The 26,477-nt window shown below is 34.2% G+C and overlaps 1 protein-coding gene and 1 pseudogene across 4 annotated transcripts in view; one reads left to right on the top strand and one right to left on the bottom strand.

The window, feature by feature from the left end:
- Positions 1-26,477, top strand: part of FUT8 (fucosyltransferase 8) — a 180,740-nt gene that overhangs the window by 60,134 nt on the left and 94,129 nt on the right. For all 4 annotated transcript variants that reach the window (XM_016223827.2, XM_016223829.2, XM_016223826.2 and 1 more), the window contains one exon: positions 17,385-17,817. In XM_016223827.2, the coding sequence (XP_016079313.1) occupies positions 17,615-17,817 (203 nt within the window). In that variant the 5' untranslated portion in view covers positions 17,385-17,614. The remainder of the gene's footprint in view (positions 1-17,384; positions 17,818-26,477) is intronic.
- Positions 5,057-5,510, bottom strand: LOC107545687 (eukaryotic translation initiation factor 1A, Y-chromosomal-like; annotated as a pseudogene).

The raw sequence follows: 26,477 nt of genomic DNA, 5'->3' as shown, positions 1-26,477 counted from the left end.
CTGGTGGGGAGAAGTCCTCGTCCCCACCTGTTGCTTATGGGGGTGGATTTCTTGCGTTATCCTGAGAAAAGGAATTTTCTGAGACTTGCATGGGAGGATAAGATATCATAGAAAGCTTTATTTCTGTGGAATTAAATTCCTGAATTTCCAAGGTCCCATTTTTCCTCGCCCCACTAAGGAAGAAGTGTAGCTGTGGCTACAGTAGGACTAGAATCAGGGTCAATGTCTAGAGTTTCCATTCCATATTGGAACAGTGTCCAATGCAGCATCAGGCTAGCTTAGCTTGTGTTTCCTGCTATAGTCCATTATTTCATTGCATGGCCATGGGCCATACGGCGAATGCAAGAGAGCCAAGAGCCTAGAGCAACAAGAGCCAAGAGTCACAAGAGAGTGAACTCTGTTGTTTAGGGGATTGTGTTCCCAAATTTCCACGTGCTTGCAGTGGCTCTGCCTACTCTGGCCAGTGACCTCTGTTCTAGGCGTGACTGACAGTCTTCTTCCCTAAGCCATCCCAACTTCACTGAGCATGTGTCTGTCTCCCCTTGTTGGACCACTTTCCTCCATGTTTTGCTGGGAATGGCTGGTGGTTCCTTGGGGAATGTGAAATTGCAGCTTCCTAGTGAAGCTGCCCAAATAACTTTCCTATAATATCTGGCCTTCCCTTTTCTCCTTTCCTATTATTAACTAGCTAATTACAATGGGGTCAAGAATATTCTAACTGGATTTAGAAGGCAATTGGTTAGAAGACAGATACTTTGATAAATTGCTGAACTTTTTAAAGGAGAGATAAAAATTACTTAGGTTTGATTTTTTTGATTGAACCAGTAGTGTTTTGAAGGGTACCAAAGTTTTGCTTTTTGGGATATTGATTTTAAGCTGGTTATTAAGAAACAAAAGACTCAAAGAAGCTTTGACCCTCCCCCCTTTCCTGCGTAAGAGATTCAGAGGGAAAGGCGTAAGGAAATTTTAGGATGTTCTCTTAAGCAGACTAATTTGAATTAAGTAAGGTAGATAAGAAAGCACCCCAAGCAGGGGCCTGTCTACTAGATTATTCCCTGGGTCTTGTCTCATTGTTTCTAGGTGGTTCTTCCTCAACTACCAGTAAATTGCCTGCTTCCTTTGAAATCTCAGACCCTCCCCCTCCCCTCTTTCTCTTTTGTCCAAAATGATATATATACCCAGTTTTACCTCGCTGTCTTTGGAATTTTTGAGTAGGTGAATTCCCTGTGCCAACATATTAAAATTTGATTGTCTCATGTTAATCTGTTTTTTAATTTTTTTAATTTTTTAATTTTAATTTATTTTTTTAAACTATATCTTTATTGATTTCAGAGAGAGGAAAGGAGAGGGAGAGAGAGAGATAGAAACATCAATGATGAGAGTCATTGATCGGCTGCAGCCCGCAACCCGGGCATGTGCCCTGACCGGGAATCGAACCCTGATCGCCTGGATCCTAGGTCGATGCTTAACCGCTGAGCCATGCCCGGCCGGGCAGTCTGTTTTTTTAAATTAATTTATTTTTATTTTTTAGTTAGTCCTCACCCAAGGATATTTTTTCCATTGCTTTTTAGAGAGAGTGGAAGGGGGGTAGAGAGAAACATGGCTGTGAGAGAGACACATCGATGTGTTGCCTCCCACATACAACCCGACTGGGGCCAGGGATTGAGCCTGCAACAGAGATATGTGCCCTTGCCGGAATTGAACCTGGGACCCTTCAGTCCACAGACCAACACTCTAACCACTGAGCCAAACTGGCTAGGGCTAATTTATATTTTTAATATGTTTTTATTAATTTCAGAGAGAGGAAGGGAGAGGGAGAGAGAGATAGAAATGATCAATGATGAGAGAGAATCATCGATTGACTGCTTTCTGCACACTCCCTACTGGGGTTGGAGCCCACAACCCGAGCATGTGCCCTGACTGGGAATTGAACCGTGACCTCTTTCATGGGTCAACGCTCAACCATTGAACCACACTGCTGGGCAATCTTTTTGTTAATTTGATTAATATTACAGCTAGAAAGGCTTAGAAGGTGGGAGGAAAAGCATTTTTCTTTTTCATCTCCATAGTTTTTTTCCCATTTTAAGACCACCCTTTTCTTACTGCTCTTCCTGTCCTTTAGAGCTATGCTTGTGGGGAGTAGGATCATAGGCTTAAATTAGTGGAATGTGGGGGCAGTGGGTAAAATGGGGAGAAAGATTTCAGTTTCTTTCTCTAAACTTTAATTCTCATTCTTTGTTACTCAAAGTGGTGTTTCAAGAATTGGCTCCCGCCCGGCTGGACGTGGCTCAGCGGTTGAGCGTCGACCTGGGATCCAGGCGATTGGGGTTCGATTCCTGGACAGGGCACATGCCCGGGTTGTGGGCTTGATCAATGACTCTCTCATCATTGATGTTTCTGTCTCTCTCTCTCCCCCGCTCCTTTCCTCTCTCTGAAGTCAATAAAGATATATTAAAAAAAAAAAAAAAAAAAAGAATTGGCTCCTGGTTCAAGCGGGGGGGCTAATTCTTTGCAAAGCCATTCTAAAGACATGAGGCATTTCTGTTGGATTATTGGATTAATATTGGGTTGACATCTATTTGTTTGCTCAGTTCTGTTATGAATGTTACCTTTTGTCTACTGGGGATTCTTGGTAGTTGCCCTACAGGGATTACCAACCTAGATACCATTTTCTCAAGTAATTAGAAATCTTGTTAAAATTGATTCAGTGGAATTGTTCTCTTCTTTGTAGGAACAAAACCAAACCAAAACAAAAATAAAACAACACATCATTCCCTGCCTGGATTACAAGTAAATAGTGGTTTGAGGACAAAAATCTCAGTGTGTAATCCTAGGGTTTCTGTTTTGTTTTGACTGTTGCCTAGCTGTACAAACCTTGATCATGTCATATCACTTCTTAACTCAGTTTCCTCATCTTCAAAGTAGAGATAGAGCCTACTTTACAAAGCAATGGTAAGAAGTGTGTGCATGTGCCTGCTTCATAATTGGTATGCAATGTGTTACTTTTCTTCCTCCTTCTTTTTGGCATCATTAATATCTGAATTCCAGTCCTTGAATACACTTGTTACAAGTTGTGAGAACAAATTACTCTCTCTGAAAGTCATTTGCCTTTAACATATGGTCATCAATACCTTCTTTATACAGTTGTGGTTGGAATTCAGTTCCTAGTATAGTCTAGGAAGTTTTTATTGAATCCGAATTTGAATGTTAAACTGCTAAAAAGTTATATAAATATGTGAGTTTTTCTGGATGGATCTTGGATACCAAATCCACACTATATATTTTTAGGAATATATAGTAGGAGATATATAAACAAGGAAAAGTAACTCTCTCTCTTTTTTAATGGAGGACTCTATAATAGATTTCTTAATTTTACTTAATGTAATTTATTGGGAAAGTAGGGAAATTATGGATCAAGGAATTTATTTTACTTGAAATAGCTACCTCTAGAAGGAATATGCATAGGGCACCAAGGAAGTCAGACTCTTGAAATATACTTCTTTGCTTTTATTATTTTTGTTTTAGGTGGCTTTTATTTTTTAATGACACACTTTAGCATACATTAATGGTTTTCTGGGCAGATCTTGAAAAATTCATTAGTACTGAAAATTTTCTAGTTAGGTAATTTACCAGGGAAAGAACTAATACATCAGCATTAAAGTTTAGTTTGGTAAATTAAGGTCAAGATTCATGAATGAATCATGTTAAATGAGTTATGAATTAAATTGATATTATTGTTGAATTTAACTATGTATTAAATCAATATAATTTCTTTTAATAATCACAGAATTGAAATTGAGGTATGCGATATATTGTATTGAAGGTTTGCAGAGTGATGAATTAGGGAGTTTGTAATTTTAAGGATGTTATAGTTTCATGAATTTCAGTTAGATTTGTTTGAATGTGAATCACTTTCATAAATAATCAGCAAATATCATTGCCTTCATATTTTGTAGAAGTTGAGTCAGCTTTTGTATCTATTCAGATGAATGTAAATTTTAACTTACTTTCTTATTTATTTCCCAAAGTTCAGGGGATAAATGGGCATGCAGAGTTTTAATCACTTTTAAGAATTCATTTTCTTTGACATGCTACAGCTCTTTATTAGATGTTTGTTAACCACCCTGAAAATGTTGAGCAAAGTAGAGGAGAGTCTTTGCATGCATAGTTTTTACCTGCAAAGAAAAAAAATAACGTTAAGTACAGAAAAGCTTCTGCTGAGAAAATATTGATAAATTTATATGTGAATGTTAAGGACATATGGATGTGTGGATTCTAACCATATATCCATTAGGGTATGTATAGGAGGCAACCAATTGATGTTTCTCTCTGTCTCTCTTTCTTTCCCTTCCTCTCTCTCTAAAATCAATAAAAATATATCCTTGGGTGAGGATTAAAAGTCACTGTTAATTAGTAGTAGCTTTCTTTGAGTGGCAAAGGTTTTTATCTTTTATTCTAACTATTGATAGGGGATCCTTTGGTTTCAGATGTCTGGTCTAGATATGGGAAGATGCTGGCTGTGGGAGATCTCCTTGCAGTAGAAACTGCAATTAGTTAGTTGGGTTGAAATTCCTGCTTGACACTTACTGTGTGACACTGTCCCCTTCCCCCCAATACTTCACTTTTAAATGCTCTGGTTTCCTTATATGTAAACAGATATTGTTATTCTGGTTCCAGTATTTTTTATACCATAAACATTTTCTCTTGCATAGTGGGATTTTTTTCATTAATCTTCTAATATACTACTCATGTAAACTATTCTCTCCCCTTTTTTTAAAGGGAGTTATTAAGAACACGGGACTTTGGAATCAGACATACTTGGGCTCAATAAAAGCATCCTTCTTAAAGTTGTTTGTTAATACGTGTTAAAGTTTTATGTAACTAATGAGGAGAACAACCAGGAAGACAAAAAACTGCTTTCAAGAGTATTTGAATATCAGGAGTTCATGTATTCATTTAGGAAAGGGATGCCTAGATAAAATTGCTAAGCTACATGGAAGTCTACATAGAAAGTGGTTAACTTTCTAAAGCTCAGGAGGCCAAATCACCGTTGGGGTTAATCCTCAGAAAACTTGGAATATAAAACATTGAGTTTAGTTAGGATATCATCATGGTCTTTATCATCATATTCAGTGTTATCAAACTGGATTTCATCATCATCTTCAGCATCAGATATATCTGTGTCATTGATTTTAGCATGTTTCTGAAGCTTGCTATATGCCTGCAGATTTGCAGCTTCATTTGCATTGTATTTTAAAATTACATCTGGCAGACCAACCAGTATAAAGTCTGAGGTATTTATTCAAATGATTTTTTTCTCAAAAAATTTTTTTTATATGACATAACCTTTTACACCATCAAAACACAGTGCTTCTAATCTTTTTCCCAACATTTTGACTACCTGAGCATACTGTTTATTCATGCTCTTTACACACCAAATCCTTTTTTGGATTTATTCTCATTCTTACCCTGCACCTGTTTCTACCTTCTTTACCTTTATTCGTAGGCATGGCAATGCCTGCGGCATCTCGAAATCCTTTCCTGTGTTGGCACACAAGACAAGATCGCATGTAATGCGAAGTGGAACTTGCATGGGCGAGAGAGTTTTGAGACAGATTTTCTGAGACATGCTCAGCAGCAGCTAATTTCTTTCCATCCCTCTTCCCTTTTTATGTGTGTTAATATTTTTTTATGGTTTTCTAGGGCAGGTCTAGAGTAACCAATACTCTTGTGCTTTCTTAGCCTCATTGCAAAGTGGACCTCTCAGATCTTCACTGAATGCCCCAAGGATTCAATGAGGACTTTTTATCTTGCTTGTGAGAACTTGAATGATTCTTGGCCCTGTGTAAGCTCTAGGAATTATTCAGCTTTAGCTACCAGGTAACTTTTCTTTCTAAAAAGTTGTTTTTGCTCAACTTTATGGGTTTTTACCCTGTACACTTACACATGGGTATTTGGCCCCCCCCCCCCCCCACCGCATAGGCCTTGGCATAGCTTTCTCACTTCAAGGACTCTCCCCCACTGCCCCCAAAATAATTGTTGCCTTGGCCTTTCTGTACAATGATCTCTGTCTTTTCAACTCAGCAATGTACTGAATTCTATTTGGGTTTCCTCTCCTACATACTGCAGTCCCCAAAATGCTTTCAGAAGGACATTCCAGATAATAATGGGGCTCATCTATTTTGTTTTCCTTTTCTTAGGAGTCAGTTTTGAGCTGCTTGTTGTCCAAGGTCAGATACATAGTTTGTCTAGTTTTCTAGTTGCTACTGGAAGTTAATTCTGGATCCTATTTCTTCCTCATGGGTGAAAGTAGAGATCTCTTAACACTTTAAAAATGAATAATGGTGTTCTTAGCAAGTGATACATTCTACTCATTTCAAATTGTGTTCAAATACTATTATTTGTAAAATTCCATTTTTTAAATGATGCATAGATTAATCTTAATAACAACATTTCTGTTATTCTCCCACACATAGCTGTAAATAAAACCTGCTTTGGCTGCTTTTCATCTAGTATTAGTTAGCAGTCGACTGATGCATTAAATTAAAGTTGGTGTAACTCTAATGATTTATAATAGCTGATTCTTTTTGGTACTTTTATGCCTCACTGAAGATTACTGGCTGTTTCATGGCACTTTTTTTTCTTTTTTAAACAGATTCAATATAGCTAAAAAAACCCCAACTTAACAAATCTTACTTAGAATAGGAGCATTTTATTAATACAAATGTTTTATATTCCATCTTTTGAGATACAGTGAAATAGTATCAGTTTGGTACTGTTCATTATTACTTTAAAATTCTTCCAATTAGTTTAAAAACATTGGTAATTGAAAGTAGAATATAAACACATAAATTGGTGTGAGGTTAATGGAGAATGTCTCATTAATTTTGGAATTATGATAAAAGGATGTGTTTGATGAAGAACACACTGGCTTAGTGTGTTTTTGAAGGATATGAGGTGCTCATGGAAGAGTTAATGACTCTTACGCATATAGTTGACTCAGTTGGTCAGTGAGCTTTATTCTTTATCGTTAGTGCTTACAGTGTTTTAATTACTACACTAGGTGCAAGGTAACCCTACTTGATAGTCATTGTGTGTCTGTGATGTTCCTGGAAGTGAGACTTGAAATTTGTAGGGCAGTGTTTGAAAATAAGCCGGTAGTAGTATTCTGATTTATATGTTGTGTGCTTAGGTTTAACAAAGGCATTTTTAGCTGGGGTATCAGAATTGTACATTGAAAATCTTAAGAAAAAAGTACTGAAGAAATTTATAGTCATAATTTACATCTCTTTTAAGGGATGAGGGTCAGGGTTGTAATTACAGATGAGAGAACTATAAATGCATTAATTTTGACAGTTGACAACAAAATGTCTTAATTTGATTCTGTTACTTTTTATTATTTCTTTAAAAATTTTTTCTGATACATTTACAAATGACTGCTTCCAGACATATCCATTGAGTTTGGTGTTTATGCTTTACTTTTTTGATAGTAGATGATGTAAAATATATTCAAGATCTTTTACATACTAATGACTATTTACTTGTGAGAAAATTCAGACTGATATATGACAGTCACTAGATCTGTTTGCCAAAGCTGCTTTTGTTTTTGGTCTGTAAATACCAAAAGAAATTGGCCTACCTGTAGTGTTGCCTAGGCAGGCAACATGGGTGCACTACATTTCAATCTCCTAACTTGCTTGCCATTGAAATTCATGGATTATTGGCAGTGTGTTTCCTCGTAACTCTGTCCCTGAAGAGTAATAATTCCTTGGTAAGCCAAATCATATTGCTTTGATTCATTTGGAATTTAGAACAACTCTCCATAGTTAAATAGATCTGGCTATGAATCTAGGCTCCTCCTGGTTTTGTGACCTTACATAGCTTAATGGACTCTGGAGCCAGTTTGTGAGGATTTGAATCCTGGCTCTGCTATTTTAATAAGCTGTGTGACTTTGGGCGAGTTACTAACTTTTCAGCCTCTTCCTTTTCATCTGTACATTAGGGATAATAATAGTATTTATCTGTAAAACACTGTGAGTAAACCTGACAGATAGTAAATGGTCAATAAATGTTTGCTATTATTATCTTCAATAAAATAAAGATAAAAATAACATAATCGGGTTGTTATGATGCCTAAATGAATAAAATAAACACTTTGCACAAGGTCCTAGTATATGTTCAGTAAATGATGATACTACAGTGGGATTGATGACAGTTATGATGATGTAGCAGATATGTCTGTGGAATAACTGGACCCTCACTTTTTAATGAATCCTGTGACACCAAAATAATTGATTTGACACATTTAATTTAATAGCTTTGGATAGTCAAATGTTTAGATGCCTGAGTTGAGAATTTTATAACCTCTTTATTCATGTTGCCTAATTTATGATTTGGTTTTATTTGTATAATTTGGAATTCTAGGCCTACAAAGACTACAGGAGGCCATGTATTTCATTTTAATTTATCAAATGTGGTTCTTATATAGTTTTTACTTTTTTCCCTGTGTGGATCTGTTCACTCTTTTCCATATATTTCTGACCATTTACATGTTATGGATAGACACTTAGGTTGTTTTCATGTCTTGGCTATTGTGAATAGTGTTGCAGTGAACATGGGGGTACAGATGTCTTTTTTAAGACAGTGGTTTTGTTTTCTTCAAATAAATGCCCAGAAGAGGAATTGCTGGATCATATGGTAGTTCTACTTTTAATTTTTTGAGGACCCTCCATACTGTTTTCCATAGTGGCTACACCAATTTATATTCCCACCAAGTGCACGCGGGTTCCCTATTCTCACATCCTCACCAACACTTGTTATTTCTTTTCTTTTTTATGATAGCCATGCGAACAAGTGTGAGGTGATATCTTATTGTGGTCTTGACATGCATTTTGTTGATGATTAGTGATGTTGAGCACCTTTTCATGTACCTGTTGGCCATTTGTATGTTGTCTTTGGAAAAATGTTTAATCAGATCCTCTGCCCATTTTTTAAATGGATTTTGTTTTCTATTGAATTGTATGAGTTCTTTACATATTTTAGATATTAAATCCTTATCAGATATATGACTTGCAAATATTCTCTTTTATTCCATAGGTTGCCTTTTCATTTTTATGGTTTCCCTTGCTGCACAGAAGCACTTTTTTGATGTAGTCCCACTTGTTTAGTCTTGTTTTTGTTACCTTTGCTTTTGGTGTCAAATAAAAAAAAAAAATCTCAGTTGAGAAACTAAAGTTTTATTATTTTTAAAGCCATTTTGAGTTTGGTTTTCTCTTGTATCCTGACATGTTATAATTGATGCAAGTTGTTAGGGACTTTCTCTTAAAAGAGGTGACATCTAAGTAGAGGTCTGAATTATAAGAATGAACTGAAAGAATTGCAGTTCAGGTAGAAGCAGCAGGAGGAATGAAGGCTCCATGATAGTAAGAGCTTGGCATCTTCTGGAAACTGGCCTAAGGCTGGTATACCTAGTTTCTAGTAAACAAGGGAAAAATAATAGTAACTGATATTTTTAAATTGTCATACAGCTTACCAACCACTTTTACATATATTATTTCATGTGATTAAGATATACTGTTATTTGCATTTTATTTTTGGGTAAACTGTCCACATGTTATAGCTAGTGACTTTTTTTTTTTAATTCTCATCTGAGGATTGTTTTTCTCCATTGCTTTTCAGAGAGAATGGAAGGGGGAGAGAGAGAGAGATAGAGAGAGAGAGAGAGAGAGGAGAGAGAAACATTGGTGTGAGGGAGACAAATTGATTGCTTGCCTCCTGCTCATGTCTGGACCAGGGCCGGGGATTGAGCCTGCAACTGAGGTATGTGCCCGTGGCCAGAATCAAACTCAGGACCCTTTAGTCCACAGGCCGATGCTCTAACCACTGAGCCACACTGGCTAGGGAAACTAGTGATTGATTTGAAATGGTTGCTCTTTCTCCTATTTCATGCTGCCAATCAAGTACATATTACATATATACTTGATAGCCAGAGAAAATGGTAAAGTATATATTTCATTCAGATTTATTAGTGTTACCATTTGGAACAGTATTAATTTATTCAGAGCCAAAAGTAAAGATACCAAAGCCAGATTTTTGGACCAATTTGAATAGTATAAATTAATTGCATCAGTAAACACAACCTGGTGTGTTATCTTGAGTTAACATGAATGACATACTCCTGATAGAATCCTCATAAATGTGATTATGTGTTTACTTCATAAATAGGATGATTAATTTCTAAGATATCAACTGGTTTCAGTGAATAAGTAAGAGTATTTTCTACTCATATATTCAAGATGCCTGGCATTTTAAAATTCATGTGTGTATATACTGTGACCTTACTGATAAGCAATGTGAAAGTATGATAGATGACTCTAAGTAATGAAAGAAAATAGAATTTTATAGTCTTGGTAGAAGCTACGTGAAATTCTTTCTCTCTCTTCTGCCCTCCCTTCCTTTCTCCTCCTGTGCGCCTTTTCCCCCCTTCTCTCCCTTCCTCCTTCCCTCTATTCTACATTTTAGTTTAGTTGGTTTTACCAATCACTTTTACATTATAAATAAAAGATACTATTTTTACTTGCTTTTCCTACTTTCTTTTTTTCTACTGTCTTAAATTAATAAACATACAATTTTATAAACTACTATTTTTCCATATATGGAAATTGGATAGTAAGAAAGATTTTAAATAAATTCTGTAATACTTATTTTGAAAATGAATTGAGATCAAAGGAGAAACTACTTAAAGATACACTGTTGGGTGTATGTTAATCTAGAATTGAATTGAATTATATATGTATAGGGCTCTTTAAGTAATTGCACTTTATAATTGATAATTAACTTTTCTCTAAAAAGTTTTACTTATATTTCCCTTTATTAACCTGATATCTTTAGAACATAATAGTACTTAACCCGTGTTATATTATAGTAGTCATTTATTAAATTTGTTGAATAAATGATTATATTTTTCTGTTGAATTTTTTAGTTTATTACATTGCATTGAGTTACACTGGATAACAAAGTGTGTTTTTGCCATTTCTTTGTATTTTAGTTGTTTTAAAAATGTTGTTCCATTATCCTAGCATGTGTTTTTTTTCTGATAAGAAGTCCCTGGACATGCTTTTTATCCTATATGTATTTTTCCCCTGTGATTACTTTTCTCCTCCAAATTATAGTTTTATTTGTATTTTAAATACATTGGGGATTCTGCATATGCCCATGACTAAGCTTATTTTCAATATACAGTAAGTCAAGTTTGATGACAAGTTTTATTCTGAGAAATCTTTATTCAAATTGAATGTCAAAACGGGGAAATGCCTGTAAATTTCCAACTGGCCCTGAAGCCAATGATGTAAATTGCTTTCTTGCTAATGATGATGGATGACTTTTATTTGAATTATAGCATCTGAACAGTTTTCAGTTCTTGATTATAGTTGCTGTAAGGTGATACAACTGTGGAGAAATCTGTAATATACTATATCTGAAGATAAGTGCTGTAAACAGTGGCTGCTTTAAAATTTTTTTTTTTTTATCAAAATTCAGATGTTTTACTTCTAGATAATTTTCTCTTTGGATAATTTTTTTAACTGACATATAACATTGTATTAGTTTCAGGTAAACAACATAATGATTCAACATTTACATATATTGTGAAATGATCACTGTAATAAGTCTAGTTAACATCTGACCCCATTCATAATTACAAATTTGTTTTCTTGTGATTAGGATATTTTCTTTTCTTCCATCTTCAAGTTCACTTAACTTTTCCTCTGCAATATCTACTTGTATTCCTTTCCAGAGAATTTAAATTCTTTTCAGATTTTTTTGTTATAGTTTGTATTTTTCTTCAACGTATTTATTTTTAAATTTAAAACCTGGCACATATTTTTAGTAGTTGTTTTAGTGCCCTTGTTGGCTATCATCATCTCTGTCTACTAGGTATATTTTAAAATGACTGCTTTTCTTCTTGGTTATGGTTCACATTTTCTTCCTTTTGGGCATCAGAGTAAAAATAATGCATTTTTGGAAAAGTAATTTATAGCTTATTCTACATATTTCTATTGATGGGCAATTATTATTATTATTTGTCCACTTTGGAGCTATTGCAGACAATGTTGTAATGAATAGCCTCATAAATTCATTTAGTTCACATATTAAAATGCATTTTAGTAAACATTCCTGCTAATGGAGTAGGGTATTTGTAAATATTTGATACATAATGCCATATTGCCTTTACATAGGATATGCATATTTATATTAGTTATATTAGTGCTGAATTATTTTGGAGTTTAGAGGACAACCCTCTTATGAACACAGTTTATAGCAGAACAGGCCATACTCAGTCATTTGGTTCTATAGCATATTGTCACATACTTATCTTTTGGACTTAAAAAAGTGAAAGCCACTTGAATGTGATTTTTGGAAATATCATTTTCACATAGTCAGTGGCTTTTGTCCTGGCTGGGTGGCTCAGCTGGTTGGAGTGTTGCCCATACTCGAAAAGGTTGTGAGTTCGATTCCTGGTCAGGGCACATACCTAGGTTGCAAGTTTGATCCCCGGTTGGGGTGCAAAAGGGAAGAAACTGATTGATGTTTCTCTCTCACATTGGTGTTTCGCTTTCTTTCTCTCTCTCACTCCCTCTCTAAAATCAGTAAAAACATATCCTCAGATGAGAAAAAGAAAGTGGCATAGATATTGGTCATTTTCTATAAGAACAGTCAATTTAATAGTATTATAAATGGTGCTGTATCAGTCAGCATGTTAGATGCTGCAAGCAGAGGCTTTTTGGGAGTTAATTCAATGGCATTAATCCCCTTTGCAATTAGAATGCACTAGAATATTACCTATGTCTTGAGGGAAGAGATTTTTGTCTGTCTTGTTCATTGCTACAACTCCCAGTGCCTACGACAGTGTTTTTTATGTAATAGGGACTCAATAAGTATTTTTTGAATGAATGTGTGAACGAATCATGGTTTTGTATAAAATTAGGTAAAATACATGGTGGATTTGTTCTAGGTACTTTCCATTATAAATACTGATAAGGACCATGCTGTATATTTTTTATAGTGCAGTTTTTCTAGCACAGAATGTTTTTCAACTTTTTTTCCCCTGGAAAAAAATCTATTTTTGAAAGATTACTTTCTCTAGGTATAGAATTCTCAGTGTGGTAGCTTATATCATCAGAGTGAATCTGCAGAGAGAATGTGAAGTTTTAGTCTTTTGTAACCTTTTCTCAGAAGTGAAATCCTATCACTGAATTCTATTTGAGAAGCAAATCACTAAGGTCCAGCCCACACTCAGGGGGAGGAGATTACATAAGGATTTGAATACAGTATACAGGGATTATTGGCAGCCATTTTAGAAGCTGCCTACAATAATACGTGGTAAATAAATTATATAAAATGTTATAATTGGGTCTGTAAAATAATGTAACAGCATTAACGTATGGCATAATAACAGTTTGCTATTTGTGTGCAAAATGCTTCCTGTAGGTTATTTTAAGTATTTCCCAATATTCTGTGGGAGAAGTAATATTTATTATCTCCATTTTACAGATAAAGAAATTGAAGGTCAGTGAGGTTATCTAGTTATGATGTAGCAGAACCAATACTCTAGGCTTTGCTGATTCTAGCACCTATATTTTTAATCTCCCTGTCTTGTCAGCATTAAGATAGAATTACTTTTGCCCTGGCCAGGTAGCTCAGTTGGTTAGAGTGTTGTCTTGATTCACCAAGATTGGGGGTTCAATCCCTGGTCAGGGCACATACAAGAATCAGTCAATGAATGCATAAATAAGTGGAACAACAAATCAATGTTTCTCTCTCTTCCCCGCCCTCCCCCAAAGTCATTAAGTAAAATTCAAAAGAAAGATAGAATTACTTTTGTTGAGCACCTCTTATATGTCAAATATTATAGTAAATGCTTTTATATATATTAATTTCATTTAAGTAACTCCATTAAAGCTCCTGATCTTCGTGATGATGTATTGTAGCTTCCAGATTCAAGAAATCACTTTGAAAAATTACATATGTTTTTTGTTATAGAGACATTGATCAGATAAACCCAAAGAATCTCTATAAATACCAAAATAAATGAGCCCTTGAAATATGTACTACCTTAAGAAAAGTGGTATCACTAATTAAATAAATTTGTGGAAGGAAGCCTGACACATTTCAATCCATTTAATATTCTGCAGTATGTAAATCTCAAACAGGAATGAATTAAAACTTAAAAACAATCTACTCTAAAGAAATCTCAACAACACTAATACATAAATTATAGTCAGAAATTAGCTCATATAGTTAATATTGAAATATTTTCACTAATAAATTGTTCCACAAATAAATTGAGTGGCTTTCATATCAAAAGCTATACATACTTACTTCAGTCTTCCTATTGTCTTTGCAAAGTGAATCTTTTAGATGAGGAAAATAAGACAAAGTAAAGAGAAATTCCTTTCTCATAGTTAAAAGGTAACCATAAGACAATTGATCTTATGGCCTTTTAGGCTAGTGTATTTTAGTCATTTAAAGGGAATCTTGGCAAGATTTATGTTGACAAAAATCAATCCTAAAGTTTATGATTTTATTTTTGAACTGTTTTCCCTATAAAATAGCACTGTCTCACCTTTTTTTTTCTCCTTTGATTTCAGATTGAGGAAGGGAGAGGGAGAGAGAGAGATAGAAACATCAATGATGAGAGAGTCATTGATTGGCTGCCTCCTGCACATCCCCAACTGGGGATCGAGCCCACAACCCGGGCATGTGCCCTGACCCAGAATCAAACCTCGATCTCCTGGATCCTAGGCCGACGCTCAACTGTTCAGCCAGGCCCGGCCGGGCCTGTCTGTCTCACTTTTTACATTCAGATTTACTTTCTTAAGTGGGACATAAAATGCAGTTGAAGCTGATGTGCTCGGATTCTGTGTCATTTGTCATACTAGTATGTCATGTATCATATCCTTCAGTCACTAATTTACTTACTCATTTATTTTAAAAAATTCACTAGTACCACTAAGTACCAAACATTACTCTAAGTACTTGGCATACATCTGTGAACTAAATGGACAAAAATCATGGAGTTTACATTTTTGTAGACATGGTTCAAACACTAAATATGTAAGCAAGCAGGCATTTATTACAGATAGGGAAAAATTTTATAACTGCTCTTTTAAATCATGCTAAGGAAAATTACATAGAAAACGACTTGATTTTTAACTTGGCTTACTTTTGTTAATCCCATTTTTAGCAGAACAATAAGATTTAGGGAAACATTCTCTCCAAAAACAGAGTTAGAATGATGCTATTAATTAAGAAAATGACCATTTTTTTCCCCTACAATAATTTCTTGCTTTTTACAACTCCTGTAACAGCATTAGTGCTGTAAAATGTAATAATTTAATATTTTGGCTTTTTGATGGCGGTTTATAAAAACCTACAGTACTTTGTGTAATAAAATTTATGTTTCTGTAAACTTTTGTTTCTATTCAATTTATATTACACTTTTGCAGCCTTTGAATATTTATGATAATTTTCTGTTGTAATTCTAGGTAAAATGTTACAGCACATCATTTTATTATTTAAATGATTCTTGTTTGGAAAGCTCTTTACTTTCTTTCATCAGTTATCTTCCTAAGTTAACTTTTACTATGAAGTGAAAGATAAAAAATTTTTAAATATCTTCTTAGTATAGCTTGGAATTAGCTAGGGTATATTTTCAGCATATGGTATGATAGGATTTTATAGTGTTAGATATGTTGTCACAAACGTTATTAACTCAAATGTTAATACTTAACCTTTTCTGTTGACTTAATTAAATAAATCCCTTAGGTCAGGGGAGGGGAACATCCAGCCAGTGGGCCGTATATGGCCCTCAAAATAATTTGGTCTGGTCCTGCTAAGGCAACCACAGGTGGGACTAGAAATTCAATAAATCTAGGAGCTTTTTTCATAGCTAATTTTTAAGTTGATAATTTTGTGTGGCCTGTGAATGATGTTATGAAGATCCAAATGGCCCTTGGCAGAAAAAAGGTTCCCTGTCCCTGCGTAGGCCATCAGAGTGGATTCATTTTTTCAATCTGTCTTTAACTAGGAAGCCCTGAATGTCTGCATTTTTTTCTATATCATGAAAAGTAGACCTCACATAACTGGAACTTTTACCTGAGACATTGAATAGACTTTAATTATTCTTACGTTTTATTAAATAGATGGGGGTACCTATCATTAGAGGAGCAAGGTTGAGAAGGAAGTAGAACATTTCTAGGACCTCATTTGAAGAGATTTTCTTCTCTTTAAATACTTAGTCATTTAAAATCTATTGAGATTTGAGGTTCAAAAGTAGAAAAATAGAAGCTCTGTGCTCTAATTTTCCAAGCCTCTTCTCTGACTTTTCTGTCTAGTCTTTAATAACTGTTTAATTAGTGGTAAAGTTTCCATCATATTCAGTCTTGTATATAGAAACTATTTCTTTTCTCTTTTCTTTTACAGGGAACTCTGTGCCTAGAGATAAGACTTTGTTTATGAATCCTTGGAAGTGTCAGATGGTGTTAATATTATATCTTTGCTTGCAAATTTTCTCTTTGGAGAGAAAATTGTTTTGTTTCCAAAGGGAATTCTAAGCTTAATTGTGGAGAAATGACAAATGAACCCCATAACCAGGCTTGAGAGAGTATGTGCATTTGTCGTTTAAGATGCACAGTAACTAAGATTTAACTGATATTAGACTTCTATTGCAATTGTTGGTATTTTTAAATAAATTTGAGGAAGAAATAATCTAGCCTTAATCCATAGGAACTTTTCCTTGTGATAGCTATGATAACCTCTGCTTGGCTAATTTTTAGAATTTATCCTAAAAGTGACAATTTGCCTGTCACCTGCAAAGCTAAGTGGTATAATGGCAGCAGAGCAGGGAGATGGAGGGGAATGAAGTTGAGATCTGGTAGGAATGAATTCACTTATAAATAGAAAATAGAAAGATTTTTTGAGATCATGGAAAGATTAGCTCAAATTATGTGGTTGAATACATTTTGTTTGGTTTCATTGGTTATTCAGAGATACAGTCTTTTAATCTTCATATATGACCTGTTGCACAATGATGTAAATAAGAAAGAAAGTTGATAATGGAACTTATAAGAAAGAAAGGTGATGATGGAGCTTAGAGGACTTTCAGGCTTATAGCTAATTAATTTATCTGGTAGAACCCTGATGTACGTGGTTGATCTAATATACAGACTTAACAGCTTTTGTTTTTTACTACTTATTACTGGCACTTAAGTTATTTGCCAGCCTGTTGGCCAGTCAACACCAATGTGCCTCCTTTAACTCCATGAATCTCAGCATATGCTATTTTTATATGTCCTAAATAAATACATATCTTACTCTTTCCACAGCGTGTAGAGTCCATGAAGCACAGGACAATAAAGCTTCCTACTCATTCCACTAGGAGAATCTCGTTGAAAGCTTCACCACGGGACTGACTACCAGAGACACTAATTTATCTAAATCATCATGCGTTGAAACAACAGAAGCCTACTACCTTTGCACTAACAGGAAACAGAGTTAAGATGTTTGCAATTCTTTGAGCTCCAGAAAGCCAGGGGAGTGAGTTGAAAATCTGAAAATGCGGTCATGGACTGGTTCCTGGCGTTGGATTATGCTCATTCTTTTTGCCTGGGGGACCTTGCTGTTTTATATAGGTGGTCATTTGGTACGAGATAATGACCACCCTGATCACTCTAGCCGAGAACTGTCCAAGATCCTGGCAAAGCTTGAACGCTTAAAACAGCAAAATGAAGATTTGAGGCGAATGGCTGAATCTCTCCGGTAGGTTCTAAAAACTGAAGGAAGAGTGATGAGATATTGTACTTTGTTTTTAGGTGCAGGGCTTCATTCAGCTATTAAAAAGTACTTAATGATTTCTATAAGCTAGTTTTGCAAAAATTTAAATATCTTAAGGTACTTTTTATACCAATATCTGTATATTTAACAGAGAATTTCTCAAATCTTATTTTACATATGAATTTTAATATAGAAAAGCTATGCCTTTTAATTTATGTACTTATATTTTATTTATAATTATCTTCAACATTTTGACAATTTTGATAAATTAAATGTAAACTTTATATGATTTAAATTAGCATATATTAAATTTTTTATCATATGGACTATAACAAAAACATTATCATTGAGAGGCTGAGTTACTCTAAACTATAACATTAAAATAAAGAAACAAAAACATTTATCCTTAAATAAAATAACTGGATCTGGAATCCGGAGAATTATTGTCATTGTTACTTCCAGTCTACTGAAAAGTGTGACATGTATCTGTTAGAAGGCAGTCCAGATGACCCTGTTCACAGGTTTGGTAATTAGCTGGGGCCATCAGCTGGTTCCTTTCCATGTGGCTTCTCTAGCAGTATAGCCCAGGTTTCTTACCTAGTAGTGTTCTAAGAGGGCAGGAGCAGGAACTGCAAGTCCTCTTGAGGCCAAGCATCATAAATCATACAGTGTCACCTCTGCCACATTCTGTTAGTCTGTGCAAGTCAAAGGGACGCTGCACATTCAGAAAATGAAGGGAGCAACTGCAGAGAATTTGTAGCCATAATTAACTCACCATTCTCATCTCCAGAAGTAATGTTGAATAGATTAGATTAGGTCAACTCGTGGTGGTCCTGAACAACCAGCGTTTAGTTTAGACTCGGTTGATAGATAATAGGGAGCCATAGTTTCAGCTGAGGAATGACACAACGAAAAATGTTTGAGGAATATTTAGATTTTCAAATAGATTCAGGGCATGGGCCTGACTGGAGTGAAATTAACAGGGATACAGAGTGTTATTCTAGTTATCAGGTGATGCTGACCTAGGTTAAACTAATGATTGGGTCTGTTGGCTTTTGTACCAAGATATGTGGGTTTATATACTCATGTTTCCTACATGATTTTATTTGGCTCTCCCCAGACATCCCTTTCTTACTTATTAATTGCCAGCACATTAGGTATACATGCAGTAAACTTATTTTTAAAAACTTAGAAATCGTAACTTTCTTTGCCTGTCATTCTATAGAATGCTTTTTCATGCTTCATGTTTGTTTTGTCTTAATCTTTAATAATGTGAAATTGCTATCACTTCACAGAATCTGCATTTTGGGGTTTGAACCTGCCACTTTGCCTCTCAGTCAGTGTTGAAATTTAGCAGAAAACACCTAGAAAATTATTAAAACTTGTTCAGAAACCCCTTGAGCAGTGAACCTTAAACTGGACAGGTGTCAGAACTGGACAGAATTTGTAAAATATAAAGAGCACTTAATTGACAGCTTTCCTCTTAACTCCTGGTTTTTGTAAGTTCATTAATTTTAAGAATACCACTTAAAAAATTCAAATTTGACTTTGTAGCCTATTAATAAAAATTTTTTGTTTCTTTGTTTCTTGGTTGGTCCAGGAAGGTAGAAGATTTATTTCTTGGGATTTAAGTGTCAGCTGTAAACTGTAAATTTACAAACTACAAAGAATGCATAATCAACTTATGATTACCTATTTTTCTGAGTTATATTAGTCTTTCCAGATAAATTAGAGCTAAAGCATGAAGCTTCTGGTGGAAAAAGTTGTCCTAGGCAATAGATGTATAGAGCACTGACATGGGTAGAGAAAACCGATGTGGTTTTTCTTTTTTTTTTTGAAGGGAGAGGGAGAGAGAGAAACATCCATGATGAGAGAGCCATCATTGATCGGGTGCCTCCTGCATGCCGCCTACTGGGGATCTAGCCCGAAACCGGGGCATGTGCCCTGACTGGGAATTGAACTGCAATCTCCTGGATCCTAGGTCGAGGCTCAACTGCTGAGCCACGCCTGGCCGGGCTGATGTGGTTTTTCATAGTTCATATCTTACTTCCTCTGTTTGAGAACCTGGTATTAGAAAGTGGGATCCCATTTTTGTTTCTGTTAGTTGATTGGAAAATTTGCTCTCAGCTCTCTTCTCTGTAACTGCTCATCTCTATGTACAGAGTGTACTTCCATTCCTAGAGCAAGTGAATGGATTGATGTATAGAGCACTCACCATCTATCTATATAACCTTCCATTATACATGGTTTTATTTTTGCAATTCAGCATCCATTATTCCTTATGCTATCAAGAATGTCTTATATTTCCTTATGTGAGAATATTGTAGTGAGATTTTTAGTCAAGATCCCTGGCTTTCCCAGTCTCACAATTAGATGCTTTCTTCCTGGAGTTTGTATTAACGTTTTAATATATTGCTGGATTAAATTTGCCAGTGTTTTATTTTGGATATTTTTTCTATGTTAACAAGACATGTTTAATGTAATTTTTCCTTTTTATAATGTCTTTTGGGTTTTGCTATCAAGGTTACTCAGTCCAATTCTATTCTCCAAAAGGGTTTGTATAAAATTGGTATTCTATTTTAAATCTTTGTTAGAATTTCACTAGTGAAATCATCTGGGCCTATAGTTGGTTTTTGGGGAGGCTGGGTTGAGGTTGGGTTTGGGAGGGAAAGGGGACATGTGAGAAGGTTTTGAATTCTGGATTTGATCTTTTTAAAAGTAATTAGACTATTCAGATTTTCTATTTTTTTTTCTTAGGTTAGTTTTGGTAAGATGTATTTTTCAAGGAATGTGCCCTTTTTATCAACATTTTCAAATCAATTAGCATGAAGTTGTTCAATAATGCCTTTCAAATTTTCTTCTCCATACCTGTAATATCTGTAGCAATTCCCCTTTGTCATTTGTGTTTTCTACTTTTATCTTGCTAAAAGTTTATCAATTTATTTACCTTTTCAAAGAATCAATCTCTGATTGTTGTTTTTTCTCCTATTGTATATCTGTTTCTGCTTTATTGATTTCCACTCTTAGTTTGACAATTTCCTTTTTTATAGTCTTTTGGGTTTTATTGCTGTGTGTGTTTTTTAAAGTTTATCTTTATTGTTGAAAGTATTACAAATGTACCCTTTTTCCCCCCCTTGATCCCCTCCATGCTGCACCCCCCCCCTCCAGGCCTTCACCACACTGTTTCCATGGGTTATGCATATATGCATATACGTTCTTAGGTTAATCTCCCCCCACCCCCACCCCTGCCTTCCCTCTGAGATCCCTCAGTCTGTTTCATGCCTCTATGTCTCTGGATCTATTTTGTTCATCGGTTTATTTTGTTCATTAGATTCCACATATGAGTAAGATCATGTGATACTTGTCTTTCTCTGACTGGCTTATTTCGCTTTGTTGCTGTTCTTTTTAAAGTTGATTCAGAAAAAAAATTTATATCATTGATTTAAAACCTTGCTTCTTTTCTAATATATGCCCGGAAAGTCTTGAAATTCTCTCTAACCACAGCCTTAAGTTACATCCCACAAGTTTTACAATGTCCAAATTTTTTTTTTGACAATGTCCTATTTTAAGTGTTATTCAATTAAAAGTATTTTCAAATTTCTATTGTGATTTTTTTTTTTCTTTGACCCACATATTATTTAGGAGTGTGTTGCTTAATTTCTAAGTGGAGCTATTCAATTTATCTTTCTAATTTTTGATTTCTGTTTTGTTCTTCAACCTTATAAACTTATATTCTGTATCATTTTAGTTCTTTGAAATTTATTAAATGGCTCAGTAAATGACATGGTAGGCCAGTGTTTTAGGAAAAATGTATATTCTGCTGTTGTTGGATATGCTCTTCTGCACATATCAATTAAGTTAGGTTAGTTAATTGTGTTATTAATATTTTCTAAATCCATGTAGATTTATTCTTTAATCTGCTTATTCTATCAGCTAATGAGAAAGGTCTCTAACAGTGGTTGTATATCTATAGGGTGTCCCCAAAACATGTATAGACACTTTAACAGCTGATAGCTCAATTGATGTTTCTTTCTTTTCAGTCAGACTAAGCTTTGAACAAAAACTTATCCACTAGACTTTTTTATAGGATAGATGAAAGATAAAGTTTATAGTACAAAACCAGCAACAGTTGACGAATTGAGGGCACACAAATACCGAATGAAATGATTCTTGATATTTGCGATTCCATTGTTTCCCGTTATCAGCAATGCTTGGACCAGAATGGTCATACATTTGAAAACAGGTGTTGACAAAAAAAATTATTTATATCTGTAGATTCTTTTAAGTTTTGAAAATGAACTGTATGTTAATTAACACTGACTTTATAATCATTCAAAGTGTCTATACATTTTTTTGGGACATCCTATATTTCCTTGCACTTCTGTCAACTTTTGTTTTATGTATCTTAAAGTATTTCATTTGGTGAATGTAAATTTGGGACTATTTTATTTTCTGTGAATTGACCCTTTAATTATTATTAAGTGATTTTATTTATCTCTAGTAATATTTTTTTGGCTATACAGTCTAATATATTTGGTATAAATATTGCTTTACCAGCTTTCCTTTGGTTTTGGTTTGCATGGCATATTTTCCCCATCTTCTTAATTTTAACCTTCTGGTTTCCTTATATTAAATATATTTAAATATAAATTTAAATATTTAAGTGTTTCTTGTAAGAATAGGGCTAGACCTTATATTTTTATCCAGTGATAACCATTTTTATTCAACTGTTTTGTCCACTTATATTTAATATAAACTAGGTTTAAGTTTACTACACTGCTTTTTTTTTCTATTTGATCCTTTTATTATTTTTAAAATTTTTCTTTGTTGCCTTCTTTTGAATTGATGAAAAATTTTTATTCTATTTTTTCACTTATAATAGACTTTTAATTATACATTTTAATTTATTTTTAAAATTTATTCTTTTAATGTCTACCCTAGATATTACAAAATAATCTTTTTTATTATAGTCTATCTTGAATTAATATTATTATCATTTCTAGAGTAATACAAGGATTGTATCCTACTTAAATTTTTAATTCCCCCAATTCACTTTTGATCTTTTTATTGTTATATATTTTAACCCAGTGTTTGTTATAACATGTACATTATATTATAATTTTTATTTAAATTGTCCTTTTCTTTATAACTGACCATATATTTATTTTTTTTAATGTTCTTTATTTCTTCCCGCACTTTAATTCTTCCATCCAATCATTATCTTTCAGCCTAAAGAATATCCTTTAGTATTGTTGTGGTACAGCTTTGATGGCAATAAACTCTCTTACTATTTTTCAAAAAATACTTTTTTAGCATTCATTTTTGAGAGATATTTGCTAGTATAGAATTTAGTTTGCTAGTGGGAATTTAGTAGTTTTCCCACCTTTATTTGCAGTTTAGCTTTTCATGGTTTCAGTTACCCATGGTCAACTGCGGTCAGAAAATATTAAATAGAAAATTCCAGAAATAAGCAATTCATGTTTTAAATTGTGTGCCATTCTGAGTAGTGTGGTGAAATCTTCCACCATCCTGCCCTGTATCCCCCAACCCAGACATGAATCATCCCTTTTTCCAGCATATCCACACTGTATAAGCTACCTACCCATTAGTCACTGAGTAGTCATCTTGGTTAGCACATCAACTGTTGCAGTATCGCAGTGCTTGTGTTTGAGCAATCCTTATTTTACTTAATAATGTCTCATTCACCTTACTTCATCTCATTATGTAGGCAATTAATCATCTGATATCACAAGAAAAAGAAAGGAAAGTACAGTACAATAGATATTTTGAGAGACAGAGAAAGACCAGATTCATATAACTTTTATTGCAGTATTAGTAGTTATTGTTGTTAATCTCTTACTGTGCCTAATTTACATATTAAACTTTACCTTAGGTATGTAAGTATAAGTAAAAACATAGTCCATATAGGGTTTGGTACTGTCTTTGGTTTCAGGCATCCACTGGGCGTCTTGGAACATATCCCCTGTGGATAAGGGGGGACGACTATAATATATTACAGAACTTTAAATGTCATTTCATTGTTTCCTGGCTTTCATAGTTTCCATTGAAAAGTCAGCAGTTTTAATTGAACTGTTGTGGTTTTTTCTTTTGCCTACTTTTGTATTTGAATTTTTGTCTTTTGTGTTATACAGTTGACTAGGATGTGCCTAGATATGGCTTTATTTGTTTTTCTCCAGCTTAAAGTTCACTGAGCTTCTCAAATCTGGTATTTGATATCTGTTATATGTTTTAGAGAATCCTCAGCCATTATTATCTGCTCACCTACTGCTTCTAGACTGTGCTTTATCTTTTTTTTTCCCCAGGAACTTCAATTCGTGTAATAGCAGAATTACTTTTATGGTGTATCACATCCTTTTATGTGTCTTTCACAGTTTAATTTCTCATTGTACTTCATTTCGTGTATTTTCTTTTGAACTGAGCTTCAATTTATTTAACCTATCTTCTGTTGCATTCATTGTAATGTTAAACACACTCAATAATTTTCATGTATTTTTACTCTGGAATATCCAGTTTATTCTTTCCATAATTTCAAAATTTTTTCTAAATTTTCAATTTTTCATCTATCTTATTTATGTTTCTTCTTTGTCTAATATATAGTCTGCTAATATCTAGGTAATATCTGGATCATGTTTTGGTCAACTTGTATTGCTTTTTCTCTTGATTTTTGATCAAATTATTTTTTGACTCTTTGCATGTCTAGTAATTTTAATTTTATGTCAGCTATTATGTTTAAAAGTACTATGGAGGTTACAGATGCTTCCCTCTGGTAGGTATATATTATCACTGGGCTTATTATCTTAATCCAGTGCAATCAGTGATTGAGCTAGATCATGGCTGCATTGTGATTTTAGTAAAACTTAGCCCACTGCTGTCTTGTTACTCAGGCATAATTCTTCCATGATTTTTCTTTGAGAACTAGATTGATTTTTTTTTAAGATTTGAAATACTATGGGAAATTTAGTCTGCTTTTTAGACTTTTTAAGCTTTGCTCTCTGGTCTCTTGCCCCATGTAGTATCTAAATTTAACAAACATTAAAGAAAAGATTAACAATGAGTTTAAGGTAACCCTTAAGCAGGACTTTGTCTCATAATATCACAAGGCTATGAGAAATTTCAGTCTAACAGTTGCTTTCTAGCTTCCTTTGGAGCCCCAGAATGCATCACGTAAACCATGGAGAAAACTGGGTATGTGCTTAGTGCTCCTTGAATTTTCAAATTTTCACAGCAACCTTCTGTGGGACCCAAGCCTATGCTTCACATTGTACCCAGAATCAGTGAGTGCTCCCGAAGCAAGAACATGGCTTATTACAGACTACTTCCCTGTGGAGTTTTAGTTAATATAATCATATACTTAGACACCTCTCACATGGCTTTAAAAAAAGTTATATTTAGAAGTTGTTTGTGTGTTTTTTTGTATTGCTGTTATTATAGCAAGCATAGGGTTTGCCATTACATACTACATTCTACTTGGAAGTAAAAGTACTCTACCTGGATTGAAAATGGTTGAAGTTCATTTATACTGATGTTGCTGCCATAAAGAGATTTCCATTAGTTCCTGTACCTAGATTCCTGGAGCTGTTCTAGTATTTGCACTTTTAAAGACCTGGTTCATCAGGCTTTAACTTTATCTTTCATTGTAACCCCAGATGAGTGGTAAAGGAAAGGAGGAGTTTAGTTGAATTGGAAGACTTTAACTATCACCATAATCTCTGCTTCATTGATTGATTTAGTGAATCTATTAGAAAGAGATCAAGGTGAGATTTAGATAGATTGAGCTAGATGTGTTTGTTGAACCTATCCAGTAGAAAGTTGGAAAGTGAGTCTAGAACTCAGGAAAAGCCAGGATGAGAGAGAAAGATACCTTTGGGGATCATGTACATAGACGTGATTGCCAGAAAATGTGTTGCAAGAAGTAAAAACTCCATTCATTTTAGATGACCCACAGTTGTCATGAAGAGGAGTAAGTGTGGAAATAGTATTAAACATTCTTATTTGTAGGTCTAGCAGCAATCTAACATGGAAGGAAATTTTATTTTTCAATGAATTTGAATCTGAAAAGTAAACTGCATCTGTTTTATGGTTATAGCTATTGGTTTTGTGGCATAGAAGCATGGGATCACATGTGTTTTTCATGCTATTGTCATTAGTAACTTTTATGGGGGGCAGAACCTTAGTAAGAAAACAGCACATTGAGAGTGTATTGCTATTTTCATCATTTATTGTCATCTTAATTTTCTTATTCATACCCAGAGATACACACACACACATAGAACACTGCTACATAATATCTAAAATCTTAAATAACTAATTGAAAAAATTTAAACATTTATATGTGGAAGAACTTTTTTCCACTTCCAGATATAAATGCCATATAGGCAAAGTGAATTTACATTAAATATTTTATAATTTATGAATATTTGAGTTTAGGGGCTTGATTAAACATTCTTTACATTTTATCCTTTGTTCTTTTATCCTAGTGTTACTGATCTGATAATGGCTTCAAGCATTTCTTAATAATTGAAGATAAATACAGTAGTCTCTCCTTATCCATGGTTTCCCTTTCCACAGTTTGTTACCTACAGCCAACCACGACCAGAAAATATTAAATGGAAAATTTCAGAAAT

Source organism: Miniopterus natalensis, chromosome 1 (assembly GCF_054644295.1).
Source record: "Miniopterus natalensis isolate mMinNat1 chromosome 1, mMinNat1.hap1, whole genome shotgun sequence".
In the NCBI taxonomy this organism is placed as follows: Eukaryota; Metazoa; Chordata; class Mammalia; order Chiroptera; family Miniopteridae; genus Miniopterus; species Miniopterus natalensis.
The sequence above is the reverse complement of the archived record's forward strand: the minus strand, read 5'-3'. Positions and strand labels throughout refer to the sequence as shown.